The sequence below is a fragment of the Arachis ipaensis genome, chromosome B09 (assembly GCF_000816755.2).
Source record: "Arachis ipaensis cultivar K30076 chromosome B09, Araip1.1, whole genome shotgun sequence".
In the NCBI taxonomy this organism is placed as follows: Eukaryota; Viridiplantae; Streptophyta; class Magnoliopsida; order Fabales; family Fabaceae; genus Arachis; species Arachis ipaensis.
Genome location: NC_029793.2, coordinates 24,740,336 through 24,752,942, shown reverse-complemented (window position 1 = coordinate 24,752,942; position 12,607 = coordinate 24,740,336). Strand labels below are relative to the sequence as shown.

The window sequence follows — 12,607 nt, the reverse complement described above, 5'->3', positions numbered from 1 at the left end:
TAGTAAATATTATTTTTATTTTTTTAGTACTATTTAAAAAGGTAGAAACTCAAGTACAATTAATTTTATGTGAAATTGATAGTTAGAAATTATTAAATAATTTGAGAGATTTGATATTTTCACTAATTATAATTAAAGAAGACAAGGTCATATTAAGTAAACATCTTTAGTCAAAATAATAATATAGAAACAAAAATGTTGTTTGTCTATTAAATTGGCATTTATTAGTGAGTTGAACACAGTATCGCAAACAAGATGAAAAGAAACTTAATTACTAATATAATTGATAATTCAACTGCATATATACTTATCATACTTAAACATGAAAAAAAAATTAGATGAATGCAAAATGAGAAAAATCCACAATCTAATCTCACAGGAGAAGAGTTAGTATGTAAATGGACCATAACTTTCTTGGAGTGCAAATAATATTATGGATGTAAAAACATGCAAATATGAAAGATTTATATATTATATACCAGGAAAGTTGAATTGGTCCTCTGCCTTTGTAACTCTTTCCAGGATAACAGGGCCATTCTTTGTTGGAGGAATCACAATAATCACTTTGAGGACTAACTTCTTCCTTGAAGCACAGCCCCCAAGCATATGGTCCATCAGGTGCAGTAGCCCAACCACCTGTGGTTTCATGTGAGATCTGTGCAAGAAATGCGGCAACCTCGCGCTTCCGTGTGGCCGAGCATCCGGTCGAGCCGAACGCTGGGAAGCTCGAGGTTGCCTCAACGAAGGATTCATAAGTGTAAAAGTTTCTAGCAGGGCAAGCATTGTCATCTTTATGTAAAAAGATTGAGTCGAAAAGGGTTTTGCTAATGAGAGAAGAGATTGGTGCAATTGGTGAGACACGTGATTCAGCAGATAGAGATAAAGAAGAATAGATGACAAAAATTGTGAGGCAGAATGAGGAGAATGAGAATGAGAATAATGCCATGTTATTGGATGTTATGTTATCAAGGATTGGTTTGGTTTTTATGTGGGAATGATATGAGGTAGGATTAAGGTTTATATATGTACAATTTCAATAATCAATACTCAACGCTACACAAAGATTTCGTATATTCAAAGGTAAAAGACGGTGGTGGCTTAGTGGGCGTGGAGGGTCAAAGGTCAACGGTTTATGTTGTCCTACTCACTAACGCATTATATGTTCATACTTTATTATGAAACCCATTTAGTGTGTTCCTACTTGGCAAGCTGCTTCATAATGTATTTCTTTGTTATTAATTTGTTGATACTAAATTTGTAACATAATAGAGAACTTGAATGAAAATTAAAGAAATGTTTTCGGCTTTGAATCCTTCTCTCATATTTAATTGAGAGGACCATTCCAAGTTTATATAAAATGATGACTAAACTAGTTTTGACTTTCTGAAGCTTCCATCATATATTGTTGTTATCTTTGCCCTCCTATCTTAAACATAAGACTTTGAAATTATTAAAAGATGCATAAAAAATTATGTTTTTATTTATGAATTGGAGTGTGTGATATCATTGTGGAGGTGGAAGAGATTAATAAGATGTTTCAGAGTCATTCTTCAATTCATGTATAATTTGATTTCACTTCTCAAATCTATCTATTACTTTCAATATTTTTTTATACCAGTTGTACTAAAATTTGAGTTCTTGATAACCATCATTATCATGTCACATTGACATAGTCCATGAATGGAGGAAAATGGGATTGGACTTTCGGCATTAGTTAACGAAGGTAAAATAAAAAGTTTTAGCATTTTTCCATACATTTTATTGTATTGAAAATTTTTAAAAAGTAATATTGTTTATTAAAATTTTTATTTGTAACATCCTTAATATTTTTTTTCTTATATTAAAATTGAGTTTGAACGAGTCTACCTCAATTCAAAAAACTAATTCAAAAAGCGAGGAATGACTAACACTTATAAACCCATTTAAAAACTATACCATTCATAGTTTTGTTAAAATTCACCTTTGAATAAATACGAGACTAGCCATAGAACCTATGCATACATGCCACCCTAATAATAATATAATAGGTTGATAGATAATATTATGTCTTTATACTCTTAAGAAATGAAAGAATTTGAGGCTAAAAGTATAAAAATATGGACACATGGTCATCGATATAGTTGAAGAAGTTAAATGAATTTTTCATATTGCACATGTTCCACACCTTTATAATAAATTTTCTTTAAAGGGAACTCTTGATACATATTTCCACTCATCACCAAAATCTTTTTGTTGTGAAATTAGTATGGCTACTTCCTCTTCTTTTCAATACCATATTCAAATCTTTTTTTTATTATTATTATTATGTAAAATCATGTATACTTCCAAAGTTGTTCATTGCAACAAAAAGGATAAGAGTACATTGCTTAAGTTTAAATATGGAGTCATTGATCTTTCTCGAGTATACTTTTTTCATAGTCCAGTGAAAAAATAAAATTGTTGCCAATGAAAAAGAGTTATTGGGATAACATTACTGGCAAAGTCACAAAGCTCAATCTCCATTGTCCAAAAATTTATTCTTATTTACGTCCTTCCATTGCTTATCCAAGATAATACTTATCCCATTTTTATTCTTCACATTTTTTGTATACCAAATTTTGAATCCGAAGGTATCTAACTTCTTAGTCTTCATGCCAACCTATTTTGTTTCTTATAGAAACATGATATTAATCTTCCTCCTTATCATGGTATCCATGACGGGGGATAAATGCCGACTTAGAAAATTTCAAAGAATTTTCAACTCAAGTGTCGCAAATATAGTCTAAACTGACACGTGATCCCCAATCAAAGTTTAGAAAAATATCACACTACAAAAAAACAGGGTTAAAACGGTGGTTATTGAAGGTTGTGGTAGGCTTAGAGAAGGGGGTTGAATCTATGCCTTCCTTTTACGTTACTGTTATGACCCTTTTTAAACAAAATTACAATTCTGATTCTATTTGAACTCAGCAGCGGAAATTTATGAGACAATTTATTTTTGTCTCATGAATATCAGAAAACAGAACACAGCAGAGAAGAGAAAAGCTAACACCAGCATGTATCCTGGTTCGGTTGCCTTATGCTTTGCAACCTACGTCCAGTCTCCTCCACAATAATGGAAGAATTTCACTATAGTTAACAGTATTAAATACACCAATTCCATAGAATTGACCCAATCCTTTCACACTCAAGTTCTAACCTAACTTGACATTGGCTATGCTAATACCTAACTATTCACTCTTAGTGCTAACCCAACTAAGAAAGGGATACCTCACAGGTACAAGATACAAGACATAGACATACCTAAAGAAATCAGAAAATAACTCTAGGCTTTTCTCTCAAGTGTTTCACTCAGCCTTTTTCCACTCATGGCTTTTACTTGAGTTTCCTCACAATGCCTTTTCTCACAAGAAATTACAGAAAGATATACATAGAAAAGAACATCACAATCAGTAAAACATGAAGGAGATTGATTTCACCAACAGCCTCTGTGCTATGCGAAAAACCAGATTGGCAAGCCTTTGATTCAGTTCTTCATACCGGCGGAATGCACCTTTGATTAGGTTACACTGTCCAGTTAGTTGAACTTCTTCAAAGAGCTTTCTCAGAACAAAATCTCCATTCACTGGTTTTCTCTCCTTGATTTCTGAATGAACAGCAAACCTCTTTTTATCTCCTTGCATGTTGCTGGGTTCTTCTTCCAAGGTCAACACCTTGAGCCTTGAGTTTCACCAACCCACAGATTCACTTTTTCTCCTTAATCCCCAGAGTAGAAACTTTGCTTCTGACTTCCTCATCTTGACCGAAAGCCATAAATTAGCAACCATAGAAATCTTTCCATGGTCAACTTGATCTTAGCCCTTGAAAAACAACTTGGTCCCCAAGTCATGTTTAAGACCGTGGATACACAGCAGAGAAGAACGGAAATCATCTTTCCTTTGTATCCCATTTCGGATAGAGCAGAGAGTTGGGAATAAGAGAAGAAGATTTGATGCATGCAAGAGGAAATGGTTTACCTTTGATCTTTTCTTAAGCTTGATTTGGCTTGAACTTGTTGATTTGACATTCTGTCTTTCAAACTTAAACCTTCTCTCTCTTGCTTCTTTTGTTACTGGCTTAGGAAAGAAGCTCTTTCTCTCTTTCTTACTTTTCTGAGTTTCTGACCAACTCTTCAGAAGTGAACGTTGCTTTTGGTAAGGCAAAAGAGAGGGATTTGCTTGCTAAAAGGAAATCGGGCTTGGATCGGGTAGTGATGTGCTTGGCCCGTTTTGATTTCTTCAGCTTTGATTTCTTTTGGGCTTTACTTGATTTACCAGCCCACCAACCTTGTTGTATTCTATTCATTCCAAATTTTTTTTGCTGTAATTCAAATTTTGGCCTGCAACATTTTATAAATAATTAGTAATATGTAATTATAATTAATCAACACTAATTATTTATTTTGCCCAAAAATAATGTTTGTCATCACTAATTAATTTAGTTAATTTTTTAACTCAACAGTTATTTTTGAAAATTACGGCGGTTAGAACCGTCATTATTACCAAAAATGGCGCCTCCAAGAAACGCTGTTATTCTGGGCGCCATTCTGGTTATTACGGCGGTTTTTAGAAAACCACCATAAGAACCAACAGATAATACGGCGGTTTTTTGAGGGTTAAAATGGCGGTTTGTAACCGCCATTATTTATGCATAAAATGACAGTTTTTGAATTTTTAAAATGGCGGTTTCTAACTGCCATTTTTACCATTATAACCACCATTTTTACCAGGTTATAAGGGCATCTTTTGTGTTTAAAATGGTAGTTTTTAACCACCGTTTTTACCAGGTTATAATGGCATCATTTTCGTTTAAAATGGTAGTTTTTAACCGCCGTTTTTACCAGTGTAGAATGGCATCGTTTTCGTTTAAAATGGGAGTTTCTAACCGCCGTTTGTACCTAATTATGATGACAATTTTATACTTTTTAAAATAAGATTGAAACCACCAATTTAAAGTGATATTTTTTAAACTCACTTAAAAATCTCATAATAACCAAAAGGCATAGCCATAAATCAAACATCATAAGATGATTTTTAATTTGTACATGATCCAAAAGTCATAATCCAAGTCATAATTGAAATATCATAATCCAAAAATAAAATATCAAAGTAACATTTTTCAATAGTACGTCTTAACATATAATCCTTAATATACGTTTTAACATATCAAGCAAGGTCATGCTTCCTTATTACTTACTCCAGAAGACCTACTTCCTAACTCTTTTGGTAATGGAATCTCACTCTCCTGATTCAATTTCTACAATAAAAATATAATTATTATGAGTACAAAAAATACAAGAAAAAGACATATACTAATAATAAGTGGATAATTATGAATTTGAATTCATCTAAAAAAATTCACATATAAGAACAAATTAAATATGAGAAAGATTTCAAACACTCATCATACACACTAAATTAAAAATAATCAATCAAAATATGAGAAATATTTCAAAAACTTTAATTAAGTCCTTAATAATAACCGAGGATTACATAGTAGTTCAATAATGAAGCATTTAAATTTCCTTCATTCAATATAGACACACATACATGCTAATTAATTCTTATCTCTGAAGAAAATTTATATGCTTCTTCATTGTGAGATAACCTTCTTATTCATTAATTATGGGAATATATAATGTTAGTTATTAGATGGTGTATATATATATATATATATATATATATATATATATTTAAATAGGAGGAAATTATTATTATTGTAATAACAATAATTATCCTATTTTTAATTTACGTTTTGGGTTCAGTTATATAAATCAAGAGAGGTGCCAAAGTTAGCAAAAGCAAATGCAGATCACTAGATATCAGAGTAATACATGAAAATTCAGGAGATGAATAAAACCCTAAGTTATCTACCATCGAGACAGAGAGAAGAGAAGAGAATGGCGATGAACAAAATCCTAAGTTATCTACCTTCGATGTAGCTGTCATTGTAGTCGCTGGTTCTGCCGCCGTTACCGTCGCCGTTATAGTCGCCAGTTTCGCCGCTGTTGCCGCCACAGTTGTCACAGGAAGCTTCTTAATTGAGCCACCTCCTCATCAACATTGTGGTTTCAGATCTGTTTACTCTATCGCTACGCTTGCCGCTACAGTTTCTGCCGCCGTGATTTCTACCATCGTTGCCGCCGTAGTTTCTGCAGTCGAAGGCTTCTGAATCGAGCCACTGTTTCATATCTGTTTTCTCCTTCGAGCTACCGCTGGTATTCTTCTTTTTCTCCATATTTCATTTGTCTATGTTTTTCTTCTTCTTTGAAGTTCCAATTGATCAACCAGCGCGGCGACTTTTCTTTCGTGCTATTTTACCGTACTTGATCAACCACTACCAGCTTAGGGTAATCATTTTAATGTGTTAAATCGGTGCCTAATACCGTACTTGTTTCAACAATGAAGCAATTGTCATTTGGTTATTATGTTAACTGGACTCATGATTATGGAATTTTACCATTGTGCAGCGTCCTGCAAATTGAAATGGAATTGGAAGTGGAAATGGCTCGTCTGAATATGCTTGCATGCTTTTACTTGTTCATTCTTGCCACAATTTCATGTTTCACTGGGATATTCTGCATTTCTATATTATTCAATTGCTTTGTGATTTATGTGATAATATTTTATTTTCTTGCTCTTTAATTTTGTTTGAGATATTATGATTGCAAGATATTATAAATTGATTGCAATGTAGTTTTCCAAGTTCATCTTAGACTAAGATCTTGAGAATAGTAAAGGTTCATATGATATACGAGTATTGCATTGTCTTTATTGTTGTTTTGGTTACCAATTTTGTTCTTTATTACTTCTCTTGCAATTATTCTTAGCTGCTCAAGAATGCTTAGCCAATTCTTCAATTAACAATTTATTTTGATGTTACTGTTTGAAGTATCTTTTAGAAATGGGAGAGCTTGTGATCCATACAAATCATAAGCTTAACTTTTTGTCATTTCTTCTATCACCTTAATTAGATCCTCATTTCTCATTACTTATTACAGATGATGCTGATGTTTCATTTTAAAAGGAACGTTCTTAATTTTTTTTTCAGGGACTTTTCCCCCTTTTGATCAAAGATTTGATAGCTACTGATTAGTATATGCAGTGATTTATCCAATGGATAGTCATTTCCTTTTTCAGCATTAGTTTATAGAAATTGGTTTCAGCATTATCATTATGCATTTGAGTCATTTATGCTGATATTTGTGTAACTTTTAGGTTTTGCAATTAGCAACTCTCTCTGCTTTTAGTTTCAGCATCCGCTTCCTCTACGCTGATTACAAAATGAGTGAGTACTTTAAGCAAGCCTTTATATTTCTTATATTGATTTTGGTCAAAATTAATTTCTTTGCTTTTATTTTTTTCAGTTGCATAATCCAGTTTGGTCTTGGTCAATCAAAAATGGCTCCCGCATCTGCAAAGTCTATAAAGGCTAGAGGTCAGCCTCTATTTAACTTATATATTGATTGATTGGTAAAGGTTCCAGTCATCAAAGCAGCTAATGGTGATGCCAAGGGTTTGTAGGATGGAATCAGAGAGTGCTAAGGTGTATCCTGAGTCTTCTCCCATTCCTCCTTCAAAAGTTGCAGATCCAAGGCCTGGACCAGCTAAATCTTCTCAAGATTCTGGACCTGGTCCCAGTATATACCGACACCTACATATTGTAAGCCTGATTTATTTTACGTTTTAAATGGAATTGTTCAAAGCACATCATGGACTCTCTTGATCATTCATTGTGACTTGTTCTTATGTGTGGTTTGTTTGGTTCTTAAACCGGGTAATACATTATTATAAGTTCACTTTACTCTGTGTTGCAGCCTGTGAAAATGATGGAAGATTTTTTGAGACTGGCTTCCGAAAACACACAGAAAAACTTAGAGATATGTGGTGTTCTTGCAGGCTCCCTGGTAAAAGAAGTCATAATTTTATTTACTTCTGGGTTCTAGAAATATTTTGGTTGCTAATTTTAATACATTTTTGTGCTTGCAATCTCATGTCTATAGAAAAACAGGGTTTTTCATATCACTACACTTATTATCCCAAAGCAGGAGTCAACTTCAGACTCGGTAAGATAATGGTTATGTTTACTCTTGTGGTTCAGTTTGTTGTTTTTAAATGATTATATAGACTGTTTCTTCATTTTTTCTATTTCCAATTTTATCCTATCAGATAAAGTGAGACTTCTACTGATCTGAGGTTGTGATGCATGGAGTTTATGAGTGGTGCATAATTTGTTCTTATTGTTATCTGAGATTATTTATCTACATTTGTTGTGAAAGTGCTACTAAACCTCTGTTGGAATTGTAAATCATATGATAGGATTTTTTCAATTACTTTTAAAGGAAACTGGTTCTTAAGCCAATTCTCTTGGAATTATCGTTGGGGGATAAAATGATTCTCAAATGGAATAATGCAAAACATATATGAATAGAGCTAAATACAGTATTCCTTAGAATTAGGAGACTCAAGATTGTAATTCTCTCATGATTCATTAATGATTTTTTTTTAACTGTTTGTTGTAATTTTAATTATTTTCAGTTGAGCAATGTATGTCTAATTTAATTTCTTGTTCAATGTTTAAAATTGAATAATGAAGAAGAAATATTTGAAGTTCAGGACAGCTTATCACTCTTTCCTTTAGGCTGGATACATGTAAGCTCCATTATCCTTGACTGTCACTTATTCATTCTTAGCTCTGACGGTGGGTTGAACCATCAATGTTTTCCCCAATATAGATAGTTAGATACAACTGAAGATAGAAACCCTTTTGATAGATAGCAGAACTTATTTGCATCCTTCTTTAGTGATCCTTTGGCGTGTTTGTGAGTTGAGGTTTTGCAGGAAAAGAGAAAGAAGGGATATATTTGAAGAGTAAAATGAACTCATAATTACTCTTCAAACTCTTCCTTGCACTCCCTTCTCCCGAACATACTCTTATTGTACTAGTTTTAAATGTCCAGTTTATCATATTTCTATATTTGACTTCAGACACGCCCATCACAAATTTGTTTCATGTGATCTGTGGACCTGCACACCCATTACTCATACCAGGTAATATGGCATTATTATTATTCAAATTCTGTGACTATTCACATTGTAGATTTTGCTGGAGCAGTCTATACATCCCTCTTATTAAGGCTATGGAAGAGAAAAAGAAATAGTTGCAATAATGCTAGATAATAGATTCTTAGTTGTGGTTTGTAATAGTTTAGATAAAGAAGATAAAAGAGCAAATATCATGAATATTAATAGAGAATTGGTATGTTGTGTGAATTCATTGATTATGAAGATGCATGAATCAGACTAGGCACTTAAAAATAAATCCAATATAATAAAAATTGAAAACAAATATGTATTTGGTATCAGCGAACATGATAAGGTCAAGGTGTATTTTCATACCGACTATCATTTCACTTTTTATTATATTGGGTTTATTATTATGCATTTTTTAGCATATAAATAATTTCATCTATTTGCCTTTTAATGATAAGTCAAATGCTAATGTATAATCTTCCTGCATCTATTTCAGCACTACTCACATGTAAATGCAACTGATTTGTGATCTGAAGCCCTTAAAAATGAGTTCGAACAATATGCATCTCTGAGGTTTGTACTTGTACCTTTTCAATTTCAATGTTAATGATTCTTAGCCTTTTGTATTTGTTTCTTTATTGCTTTTCAGTAACTGAAGTAGAAAATATGTAATCTGCAGATTAAAAAAGAATAGAAGAAATGGTTAGTGCTGGTTTAGATACTAGTTCACTTGAGATATATATTTATGTACATAATGTTCTCTAATTATTATATGTTTAATACATGTTATTTTTAATATTTTGTTGTTGTAATTAATGTGATTGGAAAATGATGGTAATGTACTATATTGATTTTGTATGTACATAGTGTTCTCTAATTATTCTATGTTTAATACATGTTATTTTTAATATTTTGTTGTTGTAATTAATGTGATTAGAAAATGATGGTAATTTACTATATTGATTTTGTTTAAATATGTAATATTTTAATTTTTTTTACATTTTTAATGTCTTGCTTAAGTATTTTTAACATCCAGATTAATATTTTAAGAATAATATTGACAGGTTTGAAACCCCCACAGAATAGCTATTTTTTTTAAAATGGAAAATTTCTTTTGTGGGGGGTTTTGAACCGCCACAAACATTAACCAAGAACTGTCACAAAATGCTAGCATAGAACCCCCACAAAAGGGATAGAAAACTGCCACTAAATGACATTGTGGGGATTGTGAAAAACCGCCACAAAGGAGCTCGTGGCACCTCAAATTTTGGAGGTTTTTGAAACTGCCACAATCTTTTTTGTGGGGGTTTGAAACCTCCACAAATAGAAAAAAATCGCCACAAATAAACAAAAATCTTGTAGTGCCTAGAAATGAAATCTGAAGCACCCATGCAAAGCACCCATGCAAAACAAAACTGATAAGCACATACCAAAAAGCAAGAAAAATAAAAACTTTGCACCAAATCACCCCCTTGAATGACTCAATAAAAAGTAGCAAACATGAAAGCAAAGACAAAAGGAGATTGAATAAAGCATATATATCATGGTTAAAAACGATATTAAAACTTACTTAAATAGTATTCTAAAAGAAAATATGAAAAAATTATAATCACCTCTTTCAAATGATAATTTTTCTTTTTTTTTCTTTCCGAGCAAATATTAAAACTTGAAGCTTTTAAAGTAAAGTAGCTAGCAGCAAGAATTGAAAAAAATTTAAAACCTGTTTCACATGAAAATAGATTAGTAGTGTGGGTGAAAATTATTACAGTAATTAATTAAACATACACAGATTTTAAATTATCCAAAAGTGAAAATATTGGTACTTTTGTAAAAAATAAAATAAAATACTGTCAGCTAAGTGAAGAAAGGAATGGAAAACGAAGAGAAATTTTAAGGTATGAAGAATAAAATAGCAAATAATAATAAGCATACACAATTTCAGAATCCTAACTCATGAATGCCAGAACAATATAAGCGCATTGAGTAATTAAGCATTCAACAATTGACTTGCAAAGTTTTAAAGTGTCTGCATTTCCTATCATCATATTTCATAAGATATAAAAAGTAACCAAGTTAGTTCATGATAATTTAATTATAGTCCAACAATAAAATATATTACCCTAATAATATGTCCACTACGGAGTCATATCAATGGCATCCTAAAAGCTAAGTGCTGCAACACCACCTCCATCCACATGTTTAACAGCTAAGATCTCATCTCCATTTTTCATCTTGAGCTGGAGTGCATTAACAGTTAAAATAAGATCAATTAACAACATAGTATAGCACACTACTAAACACAAATTTCTTATATTCTTTTACAGCATAATTTAGTGTATTTTCAGAACAAATAAGAGGTCCTCCTTGTTAATTGTCTCATGACAAAAAACATATATATAATTTACACAATACATATACATTAGGAGAAATAAAGTTATATAAAGAATCAAATAATTTAACAGTGCAAAATATCTTTATTTTAAAGCCAAACTTGTTTAATTTTCTTTTTATCTAAAATCTCAAAATCAGAAAATACAGATACAAACAGATTTTCTCAACTGAATCTCTCTTTCCTATTTCCATATTTTCTGGTATAAAATTCTTATTCAAACACGTCCTTCTGATGGGGTATGTTGCATAACACAGTAGCAGCACCCTTCTGAGACAGATAATAATGATAACCTGACTGCTGATGAAGATGATCTTGATCTAAATATAGGTATAAATACTTACATTATCTAAGACATGAGTCTGTATTCATAGAATTTCTATATACAATCTGAGATGTTCTTAATTATTCTTGTATAGATGATATTGACATAGATGATCATGAAGAAAAACACAGAGAACAAAACAAATTGGGATTGGGAGCTCTTAACAAGAAGAAATTGGACAAATTCGGAATTAGACAAATTAAATTTAGCAATAATCTGATTATTGCAAGAACACCTATATTGAAAAATTATTTCTACTTTTCGAATCCCAACTCATACTAATACTATGCAGCTACTTGACTAATTAAACTAAAATTCTGTCAATCAATTGCCAACAATTTATAAAAGGCTTATCAATTGATCCTAACTGTTTAATTTCACTTTTGGAATAGAAAGTCAGAAACAATAACCAGTTAGAATACCTGAAAATGTGATCAAAATCCTCCATTGCAATGTTGGCTATGGTCGAGTACTTGCTATCCAAAACATCGGCCGAGTTAACGAGAATGTGAACGCCGAGCCGAATTCGAGCAATTTTCTTAACAACAACAGTATATGAACACAAAAATTAATATTAGAAATTTAAAGCATCTAGAATTTTGAACACAAAAATCAATATATGCCGAAAACGATATACGGACAAGGTGTAGAGGAGATTAAGAGATAGATAACAGATAGATATATATAACATAAGTAAATAGCTACTAGTCGCGACCCGCAAAGTTTAGGTCGGCTAGAGTACATTATGAAATTAGTTGACAACAGTATATCCTAATCTCTCCCGAAGGAAACATGAGAGCCTCTATAGGCAAATTCAAAGAGTTCAATACATAATATAAACTT

The 12,607-nt window shown here is 31.9% G+C and overlaps 2 protein-coding genes across 4 annotated transcripts in view; one reads left to right on the top strand and one right to left on the bottom strand.

The window, feature by feature from the left end:
• The window catches only part of LOC107617821 (chitinase 10), a 2,391-nt gene extending 1,386 nt beyond the window's left edge, over window positions 1-1,005 (bottom strand). The window contains exon 1 of the mRNA XM_016319692.2: window positions 480-1,005. Within this exon, the coding sequence (XP_016175178.1) occupies window positions 480-946 (467 nt within the window). The 5' untranslated portion in view covers window positions 947-1,005. The remainder of the gene's footprint in view (window positions 1-479) is intronic.
• On the top strand, window positions 5,841-8,999 carry LOC107615261 (AMSH-like ubiquitin thioesterase 3). 3 transcript variants are annotated; one of them, XR_002353317.1, is made up of 6 exons: window positions 5,841-6,235; window positions 7,236-7,305; window positions 7,385-7,455; window positions 7,542-7,680; window positions 7,835-7,924; window positions 8,021-8,999. XR_002353317.1 is itself a non-coding variant. In XM_021110479.1 (3 exons), exons 1-3 carry the CDS (start codon window positions 7,519-7,521, stop codon window positions 8,090-8,092), a joined length of 324 nt encoding a protein of 107 aa, XP_020966138.1. In that variant the 5' UTR covers window positions 7,479-7,518; the 3' UTR covers window positions 8,093-8,999. The 3 variants fall into 3 exon arrangements, 1 of the variants encoding a protein (XP_020966138.1); XR_002353316.1 differs by having other exon boundaries at window positions 5,841-7,305; XM_021110479.1 differs by lacking the exons at window positions 5,841-6,235; window positions 7,236-7,305; window positions 7,385-7,455 and having other exon boundaries at window positions 7,479-7,680.

Bases quoted from the DNA above. Each gene is read 5' to 3' on its own strand.
- LOC107615261 (XM_021110479.1), top strand. From the start codon at position 7,519: ATGGTGATGCCAAGGGTTTGTAGGATGGAATCAGAGAGTGCTAAGGTG. The intron at 7,681-7,834 runs GTAAGCCTGATT...TCTGTGTTGCAG, and splicing joins TATACCGACACCTACATATT to CCTGTGAAAATGATGGAAGA. The intron at 7,925-8,020 runs GTAAAAGAAGTC...TCATGTCTATAG, and splicing joins GTGTTCTTGCAGGCTCCCTG to AAAAACAGGGTTTTTCATAT.